At 41.7% G+C, this 27,243-nt stretch overlaps 1 protein-coding gene across 5 annotated transcripts in view; it reads right to left on the bottom strand.

The window, feature by feature from the left end:
• Window positions 1–27,243, bottom strand: part of bcorl1 (BCL6 corepressor-like 1) — a 43,719-nt gene that overhangs the window by 9,504 nt on the left and 6,972 nt on the right. The window contains exons 1-5 of one of the 5 annotated variants that reach the window (XM_015044789.1): window positions 18,404–18,882; window positions 6,150–6,233; window positions 3,501–6,050; window positions 3,122–3,254; window positions 1,680–2,129 (exon numbers count right to left, since the gene is read on the bottom strand). In XM_015044789.1, coding sequence (XP_014900275.1) covers window positions 1,680–2,129; window positions 3,122–3,254; window positions 3,501–6,050; window positions 6,150–6,155 — 3,139 coding nt within the window. In that variant the 5' untranslated portion in view covers window positions 6,156–6,233; window positions 18,404–18,882. Of the gene's footprint in view, window positions 1–1,679; window positions 2,130–3,121; window positions 3,255–3,500; window positions 6,051–6,149; window positions 6,234–14,522; window positions 15,489–17,028; window positions 17,488–18,403; window positions 18,883–27,243 lie in introns of those variants that run through there. The other 4 variants (XM_015044790.1, XM_015044792.1, XM_015044787.1 and 1 more) reach the window with 4 other exon arrangements.

The raw sequence follows: 27,243 nt of genomic DNA, 5'->3' as shown, positions 1-27,243 counted from the left end.
CAAACAAAGCTCAGCCTGGTGGCCCGCCAGGCTTATAATACACCTAGATAAAGTAAATATAAAATGCATTTTCCAAGTTAAGATTTTGCCCCAAGATTCGTCAACTAAATAGAACCTGCCTGACGACATGAAGCAGGCTAAAAGATCTCATAAAGGGGCATCATCTATAGAAACAACGTCTCTCTTCCCAGAACTGCATATAAGTTAAGGGATTCATTTGTTAGAGAAGAAGTGACAACAATCGAAACGCCAACTAAACCGGAGATAAAAAGAAAAAAAAAATTATTTGGATAAAAGCAGAAGCAGGAATTGTGTAAAAAATCAGAATGACTAAAACGAGCACCAACGTCATGTTCTAAAAATAGTTTCTTTCTGCTGCTTTTAAAGGAGCGATTTCATATTTCTCTCTGTAAATAGATTTACAATCTTTACACAATTATTCATAACTTTTTCAGCAGTGATTCACCCTGATACACAATGGTTTTTTTATGAATAATCACTTAACCTATGAAACGTCAGACAATGACAAATACTTGCCACAAGCAAACAAGTTGAAATGATTTAAATAACTCCCTACTGCCAAAGAAAAGGATGAATGCACAACAACGGTTTTAAAACGAAGCTCTTACAGGATAAACTATGACGTGTCAAGCTGAGTATTTTGTTGCCACTGTTTAATATGCCAATAACATTACACACTGCTCTGTGACTACCTTTGTACTTCAGATTTACTTTGTTTTCCTTCAGTTGTACCAATCATAAAGGTTTTAAAACTCCGACTCCTTTTCCAAAACATTTCATGTCAGAAAGTCAAATCTTTTCCACTCAGATTTCTGGAGTTCTTTTTATTTTAGCTTATTTGTTAAACTCCTCAATAGATATTTTTATCTATTGAGCACCGAAGTATTCATTTCGGTGCTCTGGTCTCAACTAGCCTCTTTTTTGGAGGGTAATTTTGTTTACAGAGACTTCAGTATCCATTTTATTTGTTGTTTCTTTTTATTTATTTTGGATATTTAAAATGTCTTCCAGTTCCAGAGTTAAATATTTGAATTTAAAGCTTATTGGTCTTTGGGAGGGCGTGCTTGCATTCATTCATTCATTTTTTAAATTTTGGGGGCTAAAGGTGGAAATCAGCCTTAATAGCAATAACCTGGTACAGTAAATCTCTCCTGCATTGTCCCATTTTAAATAACATCATTCATTCAGTATTATGTCCTAATCTTTATATAGTTGTCCTGCCAACAAGCAATAAAATTACACTTTACCCATGATAGATGCATAAAAGCTAGCTAGCTAACTATTAGTAGCTAGTTAGCATTAGCCGCAACCGCCTCGAGTCAGAGGACGTAATAATAATGATTGCGGGTGATTCAAACATTTGCCTGACAGAAAAATCCCACAAGAAAAATAAAGCACATATAGGATATTAAACAGTCCTGCCACGACAAAATTTAAGACCTGTCATTCACGTATTTAAGGCTAACTCACATTTTTAAATAAATTTAAGACATTTCAATGCTTTAACTTTAGATACATACATTTAAGACTTTTTAAGGATGAATCACATAAATGGTTAAAAAATGCCAAACAGGTGGATGGACAACAGACAAATAGGTGAGTAGACAGAAGAATCTACCTGTAAACTCTGAAACCAAACTGGAGCTGTTCTGTGTTACCTGCTGGCGTTTCGGCATCCGGCCTCAGAACGTCTCCCAGCTGCTCGCCCTCCTCCAGCTTGTCCTTCTCAGTGATGTATTCCCCAGTCTCATACTTCTTACTGGAACATCGCCGACGTTTCTTGTGTGGGGGCGTGTCAGCCTCAGCGCCGGCCGTTTTGACCTTCCCCTCAATCGCTCGTTCAGGCAACGCGTTTGATCGGGGCCTGCCTCTCGGACGGCGAGCCGGCTGGCTGGGCGTCGAAGGCGGCGATGGAGACACGTCTTTGGGCAGCGGGGGCGGAGGGGACGGCGTTGCAAACCCCCAGAGGTCAAGTCGAGCATCGTCGGCCCGTCGCTGTCCTCTCCTCAGTCGTGGGAAGGAGGATTCTGCCGCTTCTGGTTCTTTGTTGGACGCGGTGGAGTTGTTGGAGGACACAGAGGCGTCTGCACTGACAGGACTGCTTTTATCTGTAATAGACGAAATAAGATCTGATTGGTAGTTCAGATTTTATGCATGTAAATATGAAGGAAATGAACTGAAAGAAACAAGAAACTGCTTAAAGTGACTGCGCTAACACTACAATGGAAAGCATAATTAAATCTATGATAAATGCCACAAAGGCACATTAGCTGGGAGCGCTTTAATGGCAGTAAATGCTTCACAAAACAGGGTTTGTATATTTTTCCCCACAGTAAAATTCAAGCACTTCTCAAGCATTTTCAAGGTAAGTTTTCAAACTTTTCCAGCACCACGCTTTGGAAACAAAACAAATGAACTCAGAAAAGTCGGTTTCAGTTCCAGAATATATGATACCATTTGTTACTGTAACTAATGGTTTTGTGATAGTATTCTAGGAAAACTAAAATGTAAGAATAAAGATTTTTTATTTTGAAATGTCTCCAACAAACCTCATACACCTGACTGGTCTGAGAACAAAACACTAATTAAACAAAAAAATTACCAATTTCAATAATGTGGTTTAGCATATAAAAGACAACTTTATTTCTATTACACAGATCAATAAGCCATTGAGAAATTAGGAAAAAGTAATCGTCATTACATTGAAACAACCAAATTGTGACCTTTTTACTCAAATTAATTGCTTAAACACAGTAAACAAAGTTACAAAAAAAAACTCCCTCTAAAATCTAAAAAACGTTCAGACTAAGTTTTCTGGCATTTAACCAACTGAAATAAGTTTGGAAATTCCAACAGACCAAAAATCTGATTTATTTCAGGTAGTGAAAAATAAATGTGTCTGTGTCTTTGTATGAAAACATCTGGTTTCAACTGTACATAAAGTTTTCCAAATTTAGGTTTTTAATCAAGCGTTAGGCTACATTTTATTACAAAACTGTGGCGTTTTGTAGTGCAGTTTCCAAATCTTGAAAACACTGAACTGATTTAAGCATTTTCAAGGATTTTAAGCACCCGTACGAGCCATGAAAACAGGCCGTACCTGTTTTGTTCCGTGCGGCGTGCTCAGCCTCGTTGAAACCGATCTTGTCCTTTGGATTCGGCTCTTTACTCTGAGGGGAAAGCCCTCCTTTCGACAGATTCTGCTCCAGTGCAGGTGCAGATTGTTTCTTCTGCTGAAATTCACAGGGGACACAGGGAGCACATTAAACAGGATGCTATTGATCACAAACTTTCTTGGTAAAGTAAAGAAAGCTAACTCAAAATAAAGCCCTAGAAGTAATCAATCACAGGCCTGGTTCATGAAATCGAGCTCTGACCACCTGATCAGCTCATGAGAACCTTTATATGTTATTTTATCACCCTCGTTGCTCCAAAATGGATATTAAACTAAAGATCTGCAAGGGATCAACAAAATGTACCTTTTTATTCACAGGAACCTTCACTGGTGTCTTCTCTTTGTCTTGCTTTTTCTTCCCCGCAGCCTTCTTCGCTGGGTCTGCTGCTGGCTTCTCCTTCGCTGGCTTCTTAGGACTGCTCTTCTTTTGTTTGATAGCAGCTGCTTTTGCTTTGGTCGGCGACTCCTCTTTGGTACCGTTTGCGGTTTTCTCCAACACGTCACTCCCACCTCTACGCTGGCCTGTAAGGATGGATGCAACCATGCCCTCCAATTTTTCACCCGCAGCACCATTTGATGTCCCACTTTCTTTCCTTGATATCTCCCCTTCTAACACCTGGGCCAGTTTGCTCTCCATCCTGCCCCCATTTGTTGATGCATTGCTCCCAAACAGATGAGTCTGACCAGTGGGGTTGGAGGAGCCGTGCTTTGCGTGCTGTGTGCTGTGAACGGTGGTGTTATTTTCTGAAAGTTCAGCAGCATTCAACATCTCGTGCCTTTTTGTAACTTGAGTGGATTCTCCTTGAGACGGCCATTTCTCCACAGGCCAGTAAGGGGGGTATTCGAAAGTAGTGCCATGCTTAGATTGGACGTCTTTGCTCTCACCGAGTGGATTCAGAACATCGGATTTTCTCAATGCGCCAGGTGATGCTTGAGTGCTCCCCTCATTTGTGTGCGCTGTCGTTTCAAGACCTTGTTGCTTCACAATGGAAGCAAGGTTGGACAGGGGAGACTTCATTCTCTCCCACTTGTTCTCCTCGGGTTTGGACGGGCTCTTGAACTTGGACCCCTCTGCGACGGTGGAGCCTTTTGTCTTTGTTGATCCTTGAGGGGTTTTTCTCTGGTGAGGAAGAAGGGACGGCGGCTGCCAGGTCGGACTGACGGCAGCAGCAGAGTACGGCCCAGCTGCTTTGTTGGGGCCACATTTCTTTTGACTTCCAGCGTTAGTGGAGCTCAACAGGGCGGCCGACAGAGCTCCTTTAGTGGGACAGTTCTTGGATAAGGCCGTGCTGGTGTTTTTAACGTGCTTCCCGCTTTGAGCGTGTTGGTTCCCCTTCACCAGACAGGATGGCTTCTTCCCTCCTGATGCCAGATGTTCTCCTTGGTCAATGATAGATATAAACTCTTGCTTTGCAAAGCTCTGTAATTCATCAGCAAAGGTCCCCTTTCCATCTTTGCCTCTTAGGGTGGAAGCCAGTATGGGGCTCGCCACGCCTACATACGTACCAGGGATACTTTTAATGGACTCCTGTGCAGATCCCTTCCCCCACGTCGGTTTGGACTCTGTAATCTGGTGATTCTGAGTCCGACTCAACTGCTTTTGATGCGATCCGTTCCTGTGGGAGTTCGGTAAAACTGGATACTGTGTGTTTGAGCAGTAAGCTGTAGAATGAGTCCTCTTTGCGTTCAGAAAGTCTCTCGGACTGGACTCGCCATGAGGCTCGACCGCAGAAACCGGTGCGTCGCCTACGCATTTCGGACGTTTTGATTTAGCGGACAAATCGAGAGGTACGTCTCTTTGTTCGTTGGAGCAAGCAGAGTGGTTTTCTGCAGCAGAGGGGGGCATTGCGTTAAGAGCACCCATGGCTGTCTTGTCTATGCTGTTGGCTTTTTCCAGATGGTTCAGGAGCCGACTTTGGGAGGTGATGCCGGCCAGTGCAGACCCGCAGCAGATGGCAGCGGTCGGAGACAAGGTGTAGTGGGTGGGTGCTGCTGAAGTTAATGACGGATGCTGCAATGGTAGTGTAATAGCTGGTGAACATACCACAGAGGCTAAAGATTTATGTTCTCCTAAAGATTTGGTAGTCTTGCTTGACGAGTGGTTGGGTTTGAGCTTTAGGTTTGATCCAGCTGCTTTCTTGTCTGGAGCTCGGCCCACGGACAACGAGTAGGGGTAAGTCCGCAGAAGAGATTTGCCTCCAACACCTGAGCCCTGAGGCTGAATTTCTTTCTGAAACTGACTGCTTGTGGCATCTCTCAACGCTGCGATTTGACCCAACGCTGGTGGAAGAGTGATTTTACAAAGCTGAGGGGAGAAATTAGAGGAGGGGATAAAGGCAACGGGCTGGGCTGGTTTGAACATGGCAGAGCACTGAAACCCTGGAGCGAGACTTTGCAGAGACTGCGTTTGTGGGTGTGATTTTTTACTAGATGTCACATTGCTGTGACACGGGTTGAGAGCGTCCTCCCGGCCGGCTTTTACACCACTTGACCACTGAGGAGCGGGGAAGACCCCAGACCCATCAGCTCTGACTTTCGGGGTGTCTGTCCGTTTGTCTGTTCCCTTCTCTGAACTGGCCAGAACCGGGCTGGACATTGGTGCATTATTAGGCTGTTGAGGCAGCGGATTTTCCAGAATATGGTTGCAGTTGCTAGAGTCCAGGCAGGCTTTTAAGGCCTTACAGTCTTTCGTTGGAGTGGTCTTATTTTGCTGACTGAGGTTCGCATCTCCTCTAAACTCAGGGGTTAGCGCCTGCGGGGGATTTCCCACCATACTAGTGGATGCTTTAGTCAGAGCACTGATCTCTCTGCTCACCGGGCCTCCATCCCCTACATTCATTAGTGTAGATTCCACCTGGGTAATGACAGAGGTTAATGAGACCAGGGTTAAGAGGATAAGAGGACAAATTGCTCTAATCAAGTGATCTAACTTCAACAGAAGGAAAACAAGTACCTGCATAGGTGTTTCTCTAGCAAAACATGCCTCAGGTGGGAGCTCAGCCAGTCAATATGATCTTCTTTGAAACAAAGCAATATGCTGCAGAACACACAGGAAAGAACAAGTTATGATTCTGACATTGTGCTGTTCTGTTTTTACTTAAATCTGAGAAAGCCAGAAGCAAACAGGTTGATCTGATCCCAAGTGTAAACTACTAAATACAGGGCTCCCTTTTAGCTCTCGCACTAATATCCACCTGACTGCGCTCAAACCAGTGGTGTCAAAAGTGCGGCTCCGGGGCCAATCGCGTACCCTGGAAAAATCAGGCAAATCTAAGCACTAAAGGGACAATACAACAACACTCCTTAGTACAGATGCTGTTACTGAGTGAAGTAGGAACTAGCATCAATGGAGACCTTAATATAAAGTCAGAAGAAACACAAAGATGCAAGAAGTTTTCAACTGCATATTGAAATATGTCTCCAGTTCATTCAGGCTGTGAGAGAGCGAGAGAAAGCAGGATTTCAAGAGAACCCATAAAGCTGAATGTACTGCAGAAAGTAGCTCATATGTAATGGTGTTCTGGCAATGACCTGAATGGATTCGTAGGAACACTCAAAAAACTACTCTGACTTGACAATAAAATTATCACCACAATCTCACCACAATAATCTGAAAAATTATCAAGATTTCTTGGGTGTGATTATTTTGTTGTTTTTACTGAACTGAACTGAATTATCTAGCTCCCTCACCTCCAAGAGCCCACTGCCCTGAACCCCATTAAAACCTCCTGTTTATTCCACCAAATATTGATTTCTGAACTCTTCCAGGGTTAAAACATTAGTTTGTTGTTTCTAAATGAATATAAACTTGTTTTCTTTGCATTATTTGAGGTCTGAAAGCGCTGCATCTTTTTCGTTATTTTGACCATTTCTCATTTTCTACAAATAAATACTAAATTGTTGCTTGGAATCTCGGAGACATGTTGTCAGTAGTTCATAGAATAAAAGAACAATGTTCATTTTACTAAAACATAAACCTATAAAGAGTAAAATCAGAGAAACTGATCATTTTACAGCGGTCTCTTAATTTTTTCCAGAGCTGCCAGAGTGCAAAACCTATTTTCATTAAATTTATCACAAGACTATTTGTCTGTCATGTATAAGGACTTCAGCACAGCTGAGTTAAGAAAAAAAAATAATAATTTAAGGGTGTCAAACCTAAATGTGTGTGCCTTGCATCAGCAATGAACTCTATAATTGCCACTTCTTTCGACTCATTTTCTTATCTCACATTGCATCTGGTGGAAAGCCGCTGAGTGTTTCAGTGTTCATATCTGAATAACGGTTTAGTTCAGGTGGCTAAATGTGTTTGTGGTTTAGGAGTAACATCAGGAGATGAGCTGGAGTCATGTTGGTTGAACAGCTGATCACAAATTGTCACCAGGTCAGGAGACTTGGGTCTGGGACAGATTTTAAACGCAGGTATGAACTCACATAGTGGACCGTTTGCAGTCGGATCACATAGCATTCACAGCACAATCAGAAAGGCCCAGAGAGCGTTTTGGGTGAGGTTTTCCTTTGTCTTAGTCCGACTATCAATTTCGAAAGGGAACTACTCTTTTTAGGAAAATATTTGAAGTTAGAGCTAATGCACTTGTTGCAACATGAGGAGACTATGAGTCACGCAAATAGCCAACAACAACCACATCACCTCTTTGCCATCATGCTGAGGCTTTTCTGCCTAACTTTGCTGACTAGCTTTACCGCTAATGATCTGTTTGTGTTGAAAATCAAAAGAGATATTTAAATCAGTCCAACAGCCCTCCTTTCAGCAAAATATATCCTTTTCAGACAAAATATCCTTTTCAGACAAATATAAATTGACTAGAACATTAGACAACATAAAAAAGGAACAAGATTTCCACAGGAAGAAAATGAACCACAGAGGGTTGAATTTCCTAAGCATTTGTCCACAGCAGATTGCTTCTGTTTTTCCTTTTTTAATCACTCTTCAGATAAAACAATATCAAAGCAAAGGAAATATTTCCACATTTACACAGTAGATCTTCAGGCACTACTATGATTTTTTTTGCTTCACTTCTATGTGAACAGTTTACGACCCCAAAGTGATTCGCATGAGCAGAAGAAGAACGTTGACATCACACAGCAGCGCGTTGTTTACGATCTATGGATCGGTTTTACAGTTTATTCAGCAAAGGGAGCCGACAGGATTGTCACAACACCATAACAACACACAAAACAAAGCTAACAAAAAGAAAGCACAGCTAAAAGCAACGGCGTTTTGTGGAACATTAACTTCTGCAGAGAAGTCTGTTTGGATGCGTAGTCGGTGCCAAGAGTGGTGGGATTGTGATGTGATGCGTTTCCCTGACACAGACTTCTTTCATAATTTCATCATTATAATTTTCAGCCGTTGTTTGTGTCTGGATTTACAGCGTCTGGCTTCTTCTGGTGCAAAATTACAATGCATGTCTCTCATTAGTGACATAAAAGTTGAATTAAATGAATGTGACAGTTCTGACGACAGATGCAATCCGATGCATATCCAACTTAGTATCACATGAAAGTAGCACAAAACAGGAAAAAGTCGTGTTTGGGTCACATGAGGGCTAAAAATGTGCATTTTGCTCGCATTCAGCTGCTGTGTGAACATAGTCTCGTAAGCTTTCAAATTATGACTGATTCAGCCAAATCGGAAGGTTTTCAAGCACGAGAGGCTTTAGCATCTAAATCAAATTTAAGTCCAGACTTTAACTAGGCCTTCTTTTGTTTTATGAGCCATTGTCCTGCTGCATAACCCAGGTGTTTGCGACCTGAACATCACAGACTGATGGCTTTTACCTTCATTTTCTAAGAGAAAGGGAGAGAGAAAAAAATCATGGTTTAATCAATTACAGCAACTCTACCAGAACTTGGAGCAGTAAAGGTCATGATACTTCCACCACCATATTTCCCTGAAGATTAAACGTTGCTTTTTGGAAATACCACTTTTTGCCAAATTCCTCTAAAACGTTTCCCTTTGTCTCATTAGTCACGGGTTTTTGGGGATCAATGAGATATTTTTAAGTCAAATGTGTGGTGGATCTTTGTGTTTTTACTGCTTTCATCTTGGATCAGAAGCTGTTTTTGCCCAGTCTCTTTCTTGCTGTTGATTCATAAACACCGACTGTACCTGATGCAAGTGAGGCCTGCAGCACTTTGGATGTTATTCTGGGTTCTTTAGTGAAGAGGTTGCAAAGGGTTAATCAGAGTTAATTCATGATTTAACAAGTAGGCAATTACTTTTTCACAGGTGAATGAATGGTTTGGATAACTTTTCCCACCTTAATTAATGAAATTGTTTGAAATCTGCATTTTGTGTTTACTCTGCTTGTCTTTATCTGATATTAAAGTTTGAACACGTCTGACAAAAAAATTAAATAAAAACAAAAGAAAACAAAAACTACATGTCAGAAATGTATTTAGAAATGTACTACCGGCACATGAACACACATTTATCTGGCAAATGTTGCCAAATAACTTTATATTCCTTAATCCTTATTTTAAAGATATGCATTTAGAAAAAACACATTTAACCTAAATTAAAAAGTCAATTCGAATAGTACATCTGTTACATTCTTTTGGTTTAAACACCATATTTGTTAAAGCCACCAGCTGGACTACTGAGTAATGTCTAACCTGTCATTACTCTGGGCAAGCAACAATTGCTTTTCCAGAGTAATAGACTAATTATATCTTACATCACCTATGACACATAATTAAAAGATTTTTAAAATTTCAAGGAAATGTCAGCACACAGTTGTCACGGAGACGTGATTTGCAAAACCAATCCAATTTAAAATAAATGCATTAAATCATTTTTGGACAATAAAGTCTGTAGGTTAAACCACAGTAGCATTTTGCAGAATACCGCATCCCAAAATAAATCAATGATACTGACAGATCACTGCTGTAAAATACACAGGTAGCTCACACACCACTGAAGACATCAGCGAGACTAAAACTAACTAAAAAAATCTACTAAAATGCAAACCCGCTGCACAATATCTTAGAAAGTTATACAATGCCTTTAAAGAATTATTCACACCCTTCAATTTTTTTTTTTAAATTTCCACAAACTTTAGTAACTTGTATGTGTTAAAACAACACAGAACACTAAGTATTGTGAAGCAGAAAAAAAACAATATTTTCTAAATGTTTGCAAATCAAAAGCTGAAAAGTGCCGCATACATATGTATTCAGCCGCCCAGAATTATTAATATTTTATAGAAAACTCCTTTCACTGCCTTTTAGGGTATTTTTCTACCAGCTTGTACATGTAGAGACTGACCTTTCTGCCTTTGTTCTTGAACAAAATAGCTCTAGCTCATTCAGACTGGATGAAATCTGTGAACACCCATTTTAAAGTCCGGCTGCAGATTTTCAGACTGTCCGGTTCTAAGACATGAAATCATTCCATCGTTGCTCTGGCTGAACCTCTGCCCCAGCCTCAAGTCTTTTACAGCCTACAACAGGTTTCCCTCCGGTACTTCTGTGTATTCTCCATCCACTGACCCTTTTCCACCAGCACCTAGCAGCAAAACTCAACTCTACACAGTTCTGGTGGTTTTCCATTACAACTGAGTAAGAGCTCTAGCGGGTGGGGTTGACGTGTATTTTGACAGCCTTGGAGTCCAAAACGTAGTGCAATACAACATTGGAGGAGAAGGAAGCCATGTTGAACACTCTTGTGTTCAACATGGCTCCGAGTGAGTTTTCACAAATGTTGGGTCAGATTATTGCAACAAGCCAATCAGTGATGGTTTTCTGTGTTTTCAGTCTGAAACCCAGCGAAATGGCTCTAAAAAAGGGGATGGTACCACAGAACCGTTACTGGTGGAAAGTTGAGAAGGTGCCACTGGAAAAGGGCCACATCTTCCCATCAATCCTGACCCGATTTCTGTCCCTGCTGAGGAAAAGCATGATGCTGTCACCACCATGTTTCACCCAGGGAATGTCCTGCTCCGTGTCAGTTCTTTCCACATGTAACATTTTGCATGAAAGGCATAAAAGTTTAACTTTGATCTCATCTGACTGAATCTTTATTTCTTCTGTTTTCATTGTCTCTTTAAATGGGATGTTTCTAGGCTTTCCTTCAGCCATCCCTTTCTTCTTTCACCTCTTCCATAAAAGCCAGATTTGTGGGGTGATCGACCAACAGATTGTTCCATCTGAGCTGTGGATTTCTGCAGTTCCTCAGGAGTTACCATGGGACTCTAAGCTGTTCTCTGTTTAATGCCGCTCTTGCTCAGTCTGATGGATGGATGTACTGCCCTCTCAAAGCTGCTCTCTGTGAAATGTTCAAAGCTTGGGGTATGATTCAAAACTTAACCCTTTAAACGTATCCACAACTTTCTCCCTGGCCTGTCAGTTGTGTCCCTTGGTCTTCATGTTTGCTCAAAAATGTTAAAAAAGAAAAAAAAAGAAAAGAAAAAAACCTTACACTGATTTTCAAGAGGGAACTAAAATTGCAACATTTGTTACATTTTTAGCTGGTTCGATTCGCTCTGTGTCAGATGATCCAAACCCTTTGAAAAACCTGTTCCCCTCCTCGCCTGTGGGGGCGCTGCACCAAGAACCACTGAAGAAAACGTCACAAAAACCTCTGAAGAAGACGCTAAACACAACTTCTTTCTTTATGAAATGTAGACAAATGGAGTGGCGTTGGATTTTAGCAGTTGTATGATTTCTGTTTTGGCTTTGACAGAAGACCATGAGCCATTTCTCTGTTTGGTTGTATTTACCCAGAATGCCCTGCGTTATTGTCTGCTTCCTGCTTCTGGAGCGTAGCTCAATTAAAGTGGATCAAACAGGGCGATTAAAGCCAACTAAATAGGTCTGGTGGAAATACACCCTAAAAGGGACCAAATACATACGCAACATTTTTCAGATTTTATTTTTTAAGGTTTATTCTTAAAATGTTATAATTTCCTTCCACTCAATTATCAGGGACTACTTTGTGTTGGTCTCCCAAATAAAATCACAGAAAATTCATAAAAATTTGAGGTGGTAATCTGGAAAAATGCGTCAAAGTTTAAAGGATAAGAACAATACTGAACGGTACTGTGTACGCCACGCTCCTACCTTTTCTGCAACATGCATCTTATTCAAGTTTGAATAAATGTTGAGGTCCTGCCTTGGTGACATTTTCAGGCCAACAAGGGCTTTAAATGGTCATCCTCATTGCATTACATCCCTACTAATGAACCCTTATGCATGTATATCCTGCTTATCAAAGAATAAATGCATGTAAACGTACGCAGCAGAGTATCAAACATTTCAGAGAAAAACACGCTGCCTTCAACAGATAGGTGTGAAAATGGTCGTCTATGGACATAATTCAAACGCCCAAATCAATTTCAAACCGTTGCTGACAATAACCTACTCACTAATTATTCATGATGCTTAGGGCTGAGCAATGTTAAGAAATGAAGACATTGCAAAATTACTTTTGTTCTCGCTGAACTTCAGGATCTTGGTCACTGGACCTATATCCGGGGTGGGCACAGGTAAGTGGGCCGAGTAAGTTGAACGATGTCAAATATTACATATAAAAAGATTGAATGGTGAAATCTGCCACTCAGTACATGATGCAGCTCTAATTTACAGCAATAGCCCAGTTCTAATGCTGCCTATCCATGCATTACTTACCCTGTTGTATCAAAATAACCTCAAATCAACTATAGCCATTCAATCAGCCCAGAGCTAAAGGACAGAATATATTTTCAACACCACTAAATAATTTCTCACTGACACTTGCTTTTATCTGTCACTTCAAACAGGAGCTAGAGTTAAAGTGGCCTCTGACCCCTGGTCTCCGTGGTCTGTCCGCTGTATGACCATACATTAATCCATATATGAGGCAACCACTGAACTAACCTTTATCTGCAGCGTTTTGCTTTACATAAAGTCCAGCAGAGCAGAAAGTGGTCGACTTAAATGAGAAAAAGTTTTGATTGTTATCTTACAGAGAACAGGGAATTTAATGTAATAACATAGATAACTGTATCACACATTTAATCATGAAGCATCCGTGTGCACAGGAGGAGCATCCTGGATGAAGGTGGAGGTGAGCGCACCAAAAAGGCTCTAAAAATCTGAGGTGAAAGCTTTGAATGCGATGGAAATGTTTCACCTTTGAGTCACTGGAGCCACAGCGAAGATGATGCACATACTGACAGACAGACACGCCAAATCTCTGCGTGTAATCTGCGTGTTCAGATGAGAGAGAGGGGGAGAGAGACAGGGGGGGGAAGCAGCGATGCAGATGCCGCTCCGCTCCGTGGAAAGGAGGGTCTGCATACATTACCGTACAACAGTTGCTTACAGCTAGTTTGTCTTTGTGCTCCGATCGCGGTCTGCTCCGCAACATCTGAATCCATTCGCTCGGATGTAGGCCAGCGAATGCATGCAGAGGTCCGCGCACACGCCGTGGGCAGCAGACGAAAACAAAAAGTGGAGGCTGGGAATACCTCAGAGAGAGAAAGAGAGGGAGAGAGGGATGAAAAAGGGGAGGAAAAACAGCCACATTATTCTGTTGTGGCCCCCCTACTTCCATCCGGTCAGCCCCCTGTCCTGTTCAGCGGTTCCCAATGTCACAGCTGAAAAAAAAGAAGAAAAAAAAAAAAGAAAAAGTGCACAAAAAGCCCACATGCACGCTGTGCTGGGGCAGTCGGTATAAATATAAGCACGGAAAAACTCTGGAGAGCTCCGCGTTGCTCCCTTTCTCCAGCATAATGGGAGGACCGGGCTCTCAGGTGACCGGTCCATCCGCAGGCAAACATGGACACTAACCGGGCAGGCGGCTCGCTGACAAAACCAGCGAAGTGACGGGAGAGCCCTGCCAGAAGACCCCCAGAATCTGTCACATCTGCGCCCGATAAGGTCAGTCAACATCCGAGCAAAGTCAAAACAAGAGACCGAAACGAGACGCGAACTAAACAACAACAACAACAAAGTAACACATGACAAACTAACGATTATTTCCACTGGCCAAAAAAGCACACAAACTGGACCAACTGGTAGGTAGGTGAGAAAAAGTAGTCCACTACAGAGGGGCAGCAGAGGGGTGACAACTTATTACCGGGTCCGGCTCGCTGCGTGTTTATCCCCGGCCGCCCTAATGCTGAAGTGCTCCAGCCTCTGTTATCGGCCCTTCACCGGACCGACTCACGGAGCCACTCCGGCGTTGAAAGGCATTCACCGAGCCTCTCCTCTCCGGGCCCCCCTTGTTTCTTCTTTCACTCTCTACCTCCAAAACTGAACCAATCCGGCGCTAATCAGCGAGCGAGCGAAAAGATGTCTAATGACACAAACAGTTACGAACCCGCTCGTCCAGATGGCAAGTGAAGCGACGTGCAGACACGACTGTGGTGGATAGATACGGCCGTGTCCAGCCTTTCGCCCCGGCCGTCCGCGGCTGCTCACTGATCTCGACGGTTTTCGGCTCTAAAAGTCCGGGGTGGGGGGGCGGGAGTAAGGGAGGAGAAGAAGGGGAGGGTAGAGAGGGGGGGTCGTCAAGACAGTCCGTTCCGTATCTCCAGCCTCCAGTCTGGTGGGAGAGAGCGGAGGGAGGGAGAGGGGCAGGAGGGTGCGCGGCGACAGCATGGGAGATGTAGTGCTCGGCTCTCCACGCCCAGCGTTGGACGCTGGAGAGGCCGGGAGCGCTCGGAACTGCAGGTACCGGCATGCAACGCGCGCTCCAGCCGCTCAGGGGAATGGGGGATCGCGACCAAAGAGTGTAACGGTGCGCTAAACTGAAAAGGCTTATCGGGGCAACGAAGTAATGAAATGTGTGTGCGTGTGCGTGTGTGTTTCTTTCTTTCTTTTTCTTTTTTTTTTTAAATAAACAACGCGGGGTTGCGATTATCACGGAGCGTCTGACTGAGTCAGCCCACGACAGGTCAATTAGCAGTCAGCTGGTGAAACGGGCTTTAATAAAACCCAGAGTGGCAGAGGTTTGGGTCTGCTGCTGGAGGACTAACATGAGGGAGCGGGAGGCCCTCCAGCTGCAGCCTGACGGACAGAGGGGGATTTTGAAACATGTTTTCTTCAAAGAACCTTTGGTCTTTTGTGGCCATCTAACTTCACCAGTCTCTTTATGAGCTTTAGTTTCACATACATGGCCAACACCGGATGGGAAACACAAGCACATTTTTTAATAATTTCTACTATATTTACCATGTGGATGCCAAATCAGTAAAGTGATATAATGACGACCAGAATTAGCCTCTTCCTTTTACCTTGTTCTTATTAAAATTGTTTTTTTCCAAATAAAAATATACAGCACGGAACTGATTAAAAGTATCAAAAACATAAAATGCTTAGTTGCAAATTCACAAATTTGCATTGTTCCACAGAGATTCAGCTCAATTAAAATTAGATTTTCATTTTACTGAATCGAGCAGCTGACTTTGAGCCAATGCAAAGACACTCAAAATAAGGCTGGGCATTATTTTGAATAAGATTTAAGTTTAATTAGAGAGAAAACACTGCTTCTTACATTTTAACTCACCCACATGGGAAAACCCATCTTACTGGCTCCATTTTTAAAAAGCTGATCTTAAATTGACTTCTTGACAACTTGATTTTTGCTGAAACCTCATGTAGTTTACATTATCACTGAAAATAGTCCAAATAGACCCTAAAGATGATCCAAAACACAACACTGATTGGAAATAACAAAAACATCTCAACTTTCAGTCACAAATACAACAAACATGAAAAAAAGCTAAGCTGATGTTTATTTTCTGAGAACTTTTGACTTTTAACTCGACATTATGATAATCTCACTTTTTTATACCTATACAAAGTGTGTCTGATTTCAACAAATCTATTCTTATAATCTTCTCTCCTTCATAAAACCCAGAGATGAGTTTTCTGTGTTTGTGTAAATCTCCATTGTCTCAAATCAAAATAAACCGATCTGAGACCTCGTGAATCAGAAATAGAAACCGTTTCACATTAATGGCGATAGCAACTGCTAACAACTATTTATAATGACAACGAAGACGGTAATTAAACAGATTTTAAACTAGACATGGGTCGATCACAGATGTCAAGGTATACAGAGGCTTTTTCATTCAAAACCAATGAGCACAGAGTGAGAAATCACTGCCCCTCCCCCACTAGTTGCTGCACTACTTATTGAATGGCAGAAAGAGAGCTGCTACATTTTTTCCCTTTCAGGAAAGTAAATTCAGCTGTTTGTAAGTATTTTTGGTTACAAAAAAGTACAGCTAGTCAATAAATGTTACAGATGTGGTTATCACAGCTACGATAGTTAAAATGTCAGATTATTTTAGCATCAGAGGAAATAATTGTTGATTTTGTGTTTGAAATGCTATATAATTCTGTTAAAATGTTACGTTTATACAGAGTAATCGTGGTATTTTGACCTGAGAATCACATTCTGGCCCAAACACTTTGATATAGAAAACCTAATGAGTGAACCCTATTGAAACAAATATTTTATAATGATTATAAAGACAGCGCCTCCCTCTCCCTCTCTCTGTGTTGTGCATCTTCAGCTCTGACATTGCAGAGCAGTATGTCAAAATCACATTTCCTGTTACCATAAGGGTAGTTTAGGTTCTGGATTCAGTTAAGTGGTTTTAACTCCAGTTTGCACATTCAGATTAATCCTAGTTTACATTCTCATATTTCTGTGCTCACATCATGACAGGTAAGTCAATGGAAAAAGACAAGATTCCCCCATCCCCCTAAAGATAAACAGCCACAGGTCATTCAGCTCTCTTACTCCATAATCACATTTTGGCACAGTAGTTAAGCGGTGCAGGGGACTGCGCTGTAATTAGGCCACTCGGTCTTACCTGAATCCAGAGAGCAGAGCAGGCCTGCTGCTTTGCACGGGGATCCACTCCTTTAGCAACAACAAATATCGGACTTTTCTGAACTCCAGCCTGGTGCCTGGTGGGGAAATAACCGCCCAAAACGGCCGGGCTGAAGCCGCCGTGTGGTGGGAGGAATTAGTGTGGCTGCTGCCGCCGTGCAGGACAACGACCCTGTCCACAAACTACTTCGCTGCTCCGCCGTGCGGGAGACTCCAGCATGCCCTTCGCCATTCGCCCAGCAATGGCTGCGTGTAATCGGACAAATCGCTGACAGGCGGCCAGATGAGAAATCGGCAAAACAAATACAAGCGGGCGATCAGTGAGGAGGGAAACGCCGTAGAGAGCCGTAACAGTCACACAAAGTGGGCAGCTGACACATCGCATTGTGTCTGAGCCTGGGGCAGCGGGCTGGGGAGGGGGGCAACCCGGAGACCCGAACATCCGCGCAGGAGCTCCGGATGAAATCCCCCGGCTGCGACCGGCTGCTTTCTTTCACGGACTCCACACCGGATGTGTGAAGCTGGGAGTTTTTTATTTTTTTTTTATTTCAAAACTTGTTATCCACGCCATTATTATAAATCAGGGATGTGGTATTCCGCACAAGCGACGATGGCAGCTGCGATGCCACGGATGAATGCACTTTGTTTATGTTCAAGGGCCTGTTTTTATTTTGTTCAAAGTGTGTCGTCTTCAAAGTGGGCTCACATGCTCATCTAAGTGTTAGTCATATCGGAGATTATCGACCCTATTTAGGCCGCCATGCTTCACGGCGAGGAGGATGTCCCGTCTAAGTTGGTGCTTCACCTGGTCAATAATGTCGAGGCTGCGGGGAAGTCAGGACACGCAAACCCACAACAATGCCCTTCCATCTTGGTATAAGTGATCAATTATTCCACAGTGAGCTACAGGAAGGACAGCAGCCGCTCACAGAAACAGTCCAGAGTGATGTTATCCTCCAGGTTAATGGATGGCCCTGTGTGCTATGTTGTGTTTAATCTATCCCAGAAATGTTCAAATCGCATCTACGGGGGTCTAAACTGTATCAGGATCTGGATTTTACCCCGCACCCGGCACGCATGGACGGCACTTCCACGGATGTCATCCCCACAACTTGGCTGTCCGTATACATGTGACACGATCCCGCATTTAATGCCGCGGGATAACAGAGAAACATCACGCCAACTACTGTGGCTCCTTCGAGACACAAACCGGGAGGGGAAACGCAAATATCCAGGTCAAAGTTTGGCAGAGTTTTACTCGCCCTCGGCAGCGTTGTGCAATGCCCCCTTTAATGCCCCCTGCTCGCCCGTAACGCCTTTGTTATTAGTAATCGCATGGTATTGCACCGTCTTACCTTGCGCTCCGAGCCGTCGACAGCCTCAAAGCCCGCACACAGCGCAACAAGCGGCCGCCGCCGTCGCCCGGGCTTCGGTGAGGGGCCACGGGTGGGATTTTTGAAGCAGAATGAATACAGTAAGCAATTTTGGCTTGTCCTCGCGATCTTCCCTTATTGCCAGTTTTCGGTCTGCAGCAGCTGGAGATGAAAATCGCGCACCCTGGGTCCTAGCGCCGGCATAAGCCCTACAGGTGAATAACAGGCAGACATGCTGCTCGTTGGGTCTCAGCCTTTCATTTTGGAGTCTTTAGTTGCTGTCCCCCACATTATCTGACTGATATGTAACCCAAAAACAGCCGAAATAAAGCGAGATGTTATTCTGAATAAGCAAGTATTTGATTTGAATTACACAGGCTAAATTAAACTTTCGTAATGGTGAGGGCTGGAAACGCTGCTTCTGCCATTTTAACTCACAAACGGGTGTGAACACAGCACCCTAACTTCCCTTTACTGACTCCAGCTAAAACACAGAGCTTAGTTAAGGAGAAAAGTTCTTGTTTATTAAAGTACTCACATTTTATCTCATTACAACCATACAACATGTTTGATTGTGATTTTATGACAGATAACACGATAAAGTACAAAAGTGGGATGGGGAGTCAGAAGTCAGATCATACATTGTTGTCACTTTTATAACAAATATAAATCTGGAAAGTGCGGTGTGCTTATATATTCACCTAGCCTGGTGAAAGTCAGCTCCTATTTGCTTCAACAGAGTGTCTCGACCTTCGGCCACTGAGAAAAATGATTGCTTACTCGAGGTGTGGATTCTGTTGAAGTTTTAAATTTTACTCAGTGGCTAATATTTGGCCATGATGTAGGTAATGCACCAGTTCGACTGGAAACAACCATCCTTTGCTGCCTTCAGCCTCTTTCTCCCACATTATCTGACTGAATGTAACGCAAAAACAACCGAAATAAAGTGAGATGTTATTCTTAACCATCCTTTGCTGGTTGTTTCCATGCTTTGCTGGTTCCATCCTTCGAGGATAGAGGTGGCAAGCCGAACAAGCCGACTGTTGATGTTAATTCATCAGTAATTCAGGAGCGTGGCCAACATGGCTTCATTCACTTCCTCCACTGCGTTTGCTAAACTACATGCAGGCTACAATTCTAAAACAGGGCAGAAAATAAATGTCATCACTCACAACTTTTCTTTCTGTTCGCTGATTGGTTGCAAGTCTACCAGAGAAATCAAGTTCAATTGGAGAAATACCAAATGGAGCACCAAAGGGACATGATAATTGAGCAGAGCTGAACATAGGAAGTTAATGGCCAGGCTAATATTGACCCTTTTTAATAAATAAAAACTTTAAATAAAGTCCAGTGGAAGTAAATGCCTCTAGAAGTCACCTATTTAATATAATCTCAGAGGCTCTGTGAAACCTTCAGCGAACAAAGATCATGAAGACCAAGGGACACACAGGTCAGAGATAAAGTTGTAGAGAAATATAGCTTGTCATAAAATTGCACTGTAGGCCAGATATGGGGCCAACAAACTTTAATCTTTGATTTTAGTTTTTTTTTTCTTTTTTTTGTATCCCAGATTCATGGATTTAGATCCAATTCAAAACACCAGAAGAAGGCATGGTGCTGTTTTAAATGAGCACGATTTTACGTTTAACTACAGACTCCATCTTGACTTTCATATTAATAATGACTGAAAACATTGCTTCTGACACTTCAACTGTTTTCACCTGAAATGTTTGACATTTTCGCCTGAAGTGAAAATGTGAAACTGGAGAGCTGATGTGAAATCATCTAGTTTAAATTGGATGGATGGATGGATGGACGGACGGACGGACGGATGGACGGATGGATGGACTTTGCTTTGGGCAGTAGTAAGTAGTGTTGGAACAGAAAGAGCTAATCTCCAAACTGTTCTTTCAAAGTAATCATTAAATTGTAAGAAATATCTTGGTGTGCTGCACCATTATGGCGTCTTTAATTAAGAGAACCCAACTTCTGAAAAAAGAGCCACATCGTTCATAAACCCTTCAGCACCAAACTTTCTACTTGGTACACTGCAGCCACCTTTCTCCTGGCTAAAGCCAAACGCTGGGCTGCAGCCTGGATTTAGTGAAGTGAGGCTGCGATGCAGCTGCTCAGAAACAGAAACTTATTCCATGAAGCTTTCTATGCTTCATTGTTCAGATACTTTGAAGGCCACATAAAGACTGGAGCTCTGCAGCTTGTCGATGACCTCTGCACACTGTGACACGACCCTGGGGTTTTTGTGTTATAATAATATTTGTGATTTATTTATGTTCAATAGATCTTGCTATATTCTGTTCAGCTCTCTGTATTCATTATAGCTCTGTGGTGTTGCCATATTAGTTAATTCCTTTCTGTTTAGTTTCTTAGTACTTGTGTTTTGCTGCTTTTACATTCCAATTTATTTTCTCAGATTACTGTCAGATCTTCCTCCTTCGGTTTGTAGACTCATTGGTTGTTAGTTCTGCTCCCTCTGTGTTAATTAGTCTTCCTCCCACAGCTGCGCCCCTGATCATCTCATCTGGTTCTCTTATCATTTTCCACCCGTCTCAGTATTTTACCTCCTGGTTTTTCAGTGCTCTTTGTTGGATTCTTACGTTTCTCTACTGCTATTTTATGACCTGTTCTCATTGTGCTTCTGTTGTAAGTTTTGTCATTTTACTATAAAAGTGTCCACAATGGTCCTCAAAGGCTCTAGTCTGCGTTTGGTCCAGCTTCAGTGACACAGAACATGACAATGTGTGCCTCAGCATCCGCTGACCTGACTCTGTGGATGCCACTTTGTGGCTGAGTTGCTGTCATTCTCAAACGCTTTCACTTTGGAAAATTTAGTAGCGAAGAAATATCCTGGCAGGACCTTTTGCCCAGTTAACATATTGTCAGGATACTTTTTCTGAAAGTGACTCATTCTTTTACAAAATGTTTGTAAAAGCATATTGTAATCCCAGGTGCTGGAGTTTATACGACTGTGGCCATGGAAGTGATTTGAATGCCTCTAGAAGTCACCTGAATTAAATGATTTGGATGGGTGAGCAAATACATTTGCCAATATAGCGCAATTTCTGTGTAAGTCTACTTTTTTTACTGTGAGTTTTTTGGGATAAAATCTTAGCTTTACTTCTCAAATTTCTGTGCAAACTTCAAGAGTTAACTCAATCCTACGGGATAACATTCTTTCCCCTAAAGATAAACAGCCAAAGGTTATTTATGGTAGATCTACGACTCCATAGTCACATTTTGGGATAGTAGTTAAAAGTATTCTCACCATGATGAAACTACAACAAACATCAGTTTAAAATTTACTGTTGTTCTCGTATGTAAATTTTACATTTCTAGCTATTTTTGACATCTAACAGTAAAGATTTACTGTAAATTAAACACCTGTGTGATCCAAACACGAAACACACTTTGTCACCTGAGGCAGAGCCACCAATGGTGCATATAAAGTCAGGTGAGCATGGTTGTCTCTGTCGGTTCCTGGGCATTAAAGCACCACTGAGATAGTGAAAGGAGAAACAAGCAGCTGGCAGCTTTTAAATGTCTGGACAGTATTCACTTTTTCCACATTTTGTTATGCTAAATCCTTATTCCAAATTTTATCAAAATAATCTCTTTCCTTAAAATTCCATACACAAATACTCAATTATGACAAAAATGTTTGAATTATTTATTTATTTGTAAATTTATTAAAAAAATACTAGAAAACCAAGAAATCAGATGTACATTGTCAGCCTTTGCCATGAAACTCTAAACTAAGCTGTGTCCACTGGTCAAACTTGGATGTTTCTACTGCTTAAATGGAGTCCACCTGAGCCGACTGGATTTGATTTGGAAAGGCTCACACCTGTTTCTACGAGGCCCTACAGTTGGCAGTGCAGGTCAGAGGTCAAACACTAAGCATGAACTCAAAGGGATTGTCTTGAGGCTCAAATCTGGGGAAACGTTTCTGCTGCTTTGAAGGTCTCACTGAGCTCAGTGGCCTCCGTTATCGGTAAGTGGAAGAAGTTTGGAACCAGCAGGACTCTTCCTGAAGCTGGCTGGCTGTCTGAACTGAGTGATTAGAGGAGAAAGGTCTTAGGGAGGTGTCCAAGAACCCGATGGTCACTCTGTCCAAGCTCCAGAAAGGACAACCTTCCAGAAGGACAATTATCATCTGGCCTGTAAGGTAGAGCGGTCAGACGAAAACCAATCCTTAATAAACATGGCAACCCATCTGGAGTTTACCAAAAAGCTCCCGGAGGACTCTCAGACCAAGAGAAACTAAATTTTCTGATTTGTTGAGACAAAGATTGAACTCTTTGGTGTGAATGCCAGACGTCATATTTGGAGGAAACCAGGTACGCCTCATCACCGTCTCTACAGTGAAGCACGGTGGTGTGAGTATCATACTATGGGGATGTTTGCAGCAGCAGGAACTGGCAGACTGACATTGTGGCATCATATTCAAACCCTGCACTTAGGTGTCAAATAAAAATAGTTTGCTTTCCAGTTCAATTTAAACATTTTTTTTAAATAACCGTTATGCTTTTGCTGTGTGATGCCTTACTTGCTTTGAAAAAACTTGTCTAATGATCCTGATTTAATTGTTACTTTTATTTGTTTCTTCATCTGTTTTATGAAATGTGCTTTGCTAACAAACCTGACTTGTCCAATTAATCACAGCAGATTCAGACTGCAGGACAAACAACACCTTGCAGGTTCTTTTTTTGGATTTTTTTCTTCAATAATAATAATAATAATAATAATAATAATAATAATAAGTGTCTTCACTTAAAAACTGCAGTTTGTGTTTATGTTTGTCGTCTTTGACTGCTATCTTAATTGGTTTGATGTTCTGAAACACTTAAGTGTGACACATAATGGAAACCAGGAAGGGTGCAAACACTTTTTCACTCTGCTTTATGTGAGTGTTTTTCTGTGGAGGGGATTTCTGCTGTATGAACACAGTGAGTAAACAGTACATGTGCACTGATATCTGTGGGACATCTCTGTGTATTATACATCCTGTATTCATCAAGGGAATATATTTTCTTAATTTTGCTATACAATATTTTAATAATACACTAGAAGAGACGTGTGAGTGTGGGTTTACTATTAAGGAGGCTGTGGACATGAGCGAGATAGTCTCTGTATTTCCTGTGTGAATAAAATATTGATGTTTAGGGTTCAGTTTTCAAACAGCTGCTGAATTTTGAGAGTTCTGGTTAGTCTGCAGCGAGCTAAGGCATCTGGTGGCAAACCTAATAAATATGAGAATTTTATAACCTGATATCGCTGTCAATATAAAAGAGATAAAAAGAAATATTTAGCACAGACAACTCAAACAGCATTAGTTCATTTGTGTCTATAATAAGTCTGCATTGAGACTGGTGTAAATATAGTTATCTTCAAATGACACAGAAGGCTGAAAAGAAAAAAAAAATAAAGAGACGCTCTAAAAGTACAAAATGGATTTTTCTACCAGACATCATTGTCCATCTAAACTGACAGACTGGACAAGGAGAACATTCATCAGAGCAGCAACAAAGAGGCAGTTCAGGTGGGAAAATCTGTTGACAAGACAACCATTAGCTGTAGACTAAATAAATTCAGCCTTTATGGAAGAATGGAAAGAAGAAAGCCACTGTTGAAAGAAAGTCATGACTTTTAACTTGCAGCTGTCATGAAGGGGCCGCAGCAAATATACGTGGAACTTGTCAAATTCAAACTTTCCAGACTTAATTCAAAACTAACTGAACATCATCTTGAACACAGCATCTCCAAGGTGAAACATGCTGGTGTCAGCAGCATCATGTGATGCTTTTCCTCCAACAGGGACAGGAGAAGCGAATGGATCTAAATGCAGAACTATCCAGGAGGGAAACCTGGTAGAGAGAGCTTCACCATCCAGAAGAACAAAATGCCCTAAACATGAACCCAGAGCTACAATGAAGGTCAAAACTTTTATGGAGCTTGAGGTATTTTTCAAAAATAAACGGGCAGAAAATTCAGTCTAAATGTGTAAAGCTGCTGAAGACATTTATAAAAGTACTTTGTTTGTGTTAAGTGGTGTCCAAAGTATTGACTAAAGAAGGATGAATACTGGGCTGCACCAAATTAATGGTCTGCTGATTTATCAGGGCAGATTTCCTTAATTTTAGGAGATTGGTGATTGGCTAATATTTTCATGTGACGCCAATCTTATTCAGCTCAGCCAAGGTCTTAAAATCAACCACTGTCCTTTATTTCTCTGCAGAAAGAGATTTGACTGACAGACCGATCCACCAGGTCATGTCTGTATGCTGGCGGTTAATAATAGGCATCCCACTGTTACCAACTCAGTCATTTTCTTGCTATATTTAGCAACATTTCAAACAAACAAAAAAAATTGGAATCGGCCAAAATAAGAATGTTAGATTTCTTTTTAAGCTTTAATTGGCTCTAGTGGCCTTTATTTGATAGTGAATTGACAGGAAAGTGGGTAATGAGAGAAGACATGGGGCAAAGGTCACCAGGCCAGGAATCAAACCTGCAACAGCTACATGAGGACTAAGGCCTCCTTATGCTGAACCCCTGCACCACCACAGCACCCTGATGTCAGGCTTCTTAAAGATTGGTGATCAGCCAGAAAACTGCAATCTGTGCACTCCTATACTAACTTGAGGTTTCATAACTGTTTTGCAAAACATCTCTAAAACTGTGTTTTCCTTACATGAATGTGTTGGTCTCAATAAATATAAATACAATATACTCAACTTTATTGAGGCAATGTATAAAATGTGAAACGTTGAGAAGACTTTTTCAAGATAGTGAAAATGCATTTAAAATTTCACAGTCCTGTGTGTGTATTTTAGATTTTAGTCTGTTAAACTGGCCAATAGAGGTTTTTTTATTATTATTTTTGTAATTACTGCATTGGACATTGTGAAACTGCACCCACTGACAGGGGAAAACATCTACAACTACACTTGCTGAAAGGTATTACAACTTTACTGCAATGATTACAATGTTAGATCAAATGGATAACAAAGTCGGCACACTGCTGACCCTGGATCAGTGGTCCAGATTACAAGCAGCCGCTTAGTGAGGAATGAAGTCATGCAGCCATTTTATCCTCTTCTGCTCACAGACTTGCTGCAGAAGAAGATGTTGAGGATTGCTGGAACTGACTTTTTGTCAGTTGGCTTTAAATAGCTTTTATTAGCTAGTATTAGTTAGATATTATTTTTATTAATTATAGTCGTTTAGTTGTAGTATTTTCACACTATGGTTAACTTTCTTAGGAGCAGAATTAAAAAGCTATTTTATTGTGATAATCACTTGGTTAATGAATCCTCAGCAGATACTATTTTCAGAAAATGTATTCAGTTATTGTTGAACAACCGACCAAATCTGGTGTTCTCTCCCAACTTTTGCTGTTATTTTGCGGGCTAGCGTAGGTGCTGCCAGGAGGAGAATGGAGCGCCGTAATTTACCGACAGCTGACGTAAACGTCTTGTGTGGTGAGAAATGGGAGACGGAAGTATTGAACGAAGCAACTGCAATTGTTTTTCCAAGTTATTTTTGCCAGTGTAGTAGGTTTGCACCGATTGCAGGTTTCTGGCCGATCGCTGATTGCTGATGTTTAAAAACCTGAACAGCAGACTCCTGTTTTGGCCTATACCAATTTTTTTGTCTGAATTGTTGCTAAATATAGGAAGAAAGTCGCTGAGTGGTCAATAGTGGGGTGACTGTTGTTAACTGTAAACGTGCAGAAATGACCTAGTGTGCTGGTCTGTCAGTCAAACCTCTCTCACAGCAGAGCAGAAGAGGACAGTGGTTTGATGAGGTAGATAAGATCGGCTTCACATATCAGCATCAGCTGATCTCTGAAGTCCCAAAGTTAAGGAAATCGACTGGCTGATAAATCTGTGCACCCCTACAGTATGGCCATGGTTTCTACTTATTCAAGTCAAGCTAATTTGTCTGTAGAAGTAACACATCTAATTGTTGCAAGAAGCCTTTTCCTTGTGCAGCTTACACTGCCACATTCAAAGACAGAAAGCCGTGTCGCCTTGGATATCAGAGGAGGGCATGACGGTGTGAATGCCTGACAGAAAATTACTTTAAAATCCAGATTTTTGTGAAGATTTTAACCATTCAAGGCTGATCAGCAGCGTGTTGGAGTTTATAATTTTTCTTCTCCAGTTTCTTCCTGCTGCAGAAAATGTGATCTCTTGAAATTTCTTGTCCAGCTTTAACATTTTGGTCAGGACTGTAAAACTACCCGGTTCCAGTGTGTCTGTGAGGTATCCTTTGTGTCTACAGCCTGTACTCCCTGTTTTGACTGACTGTTGGACAATCTGGCCACGGCCTGACAACAATGGCGCTCCGCTGGGGGAGCCATTAAGTAGCATTCTGGTGCCTGTTTCTGACATGCACCGGGGGTCTGAATCTGCACCAAATGACACCAAAATCACACCATTCCTTCTGGGTCCTTGTGTGTTTTTGTCAGCGAGTCAATGAAGGGAACAGTAGTACAATAATTTCCTGATGTTTTATGAATGAAATTAAGAAATCAAGCGGTTCTCGGGATCAAAACAATATACCAAAGCAGCAACGCAGCTGATCCAATCTCAGAAAATTAAGATAATCAAGCACTAAAGCAGCAGCCGATGAAATAATATCTTCAGTGATGAGCACTTTTCCCGTCTTCTCATTCCAGAATTTGGTCCAAAGGCTTGTAAATTTACTTCTAAACAACAAAAAATTGAATTTAAATTAGAAAAAATGTGACCTAAGCATCATCCAAAAATCTTAAAGTGTAAAAAAGGAGGCATGCATTG

The sequence above is a fragment of the Poecilia latipinna genome, unplaced genomic scaffold (genome assembly GCF_001443285.1).
Source record: "Poecilia latipinna isolate Pla-1442-1.1 unplaced genomic scaffold, P_latipinna-1.0 Scaffold690, whole genome shotgun sequence".
Taxonomy (NCBI): Eukaryota; Metazoa; Chordata; class Actinopteri; order Cyprinodontiformes; family Poeciliidae; genus Poecilia; species Poecilia latipinna.
The sequence above is the reverse complement of the archived record's forward strand: the minus strand, read 5'-3'. Positions and strand labels throughout refer to the sequence as shown.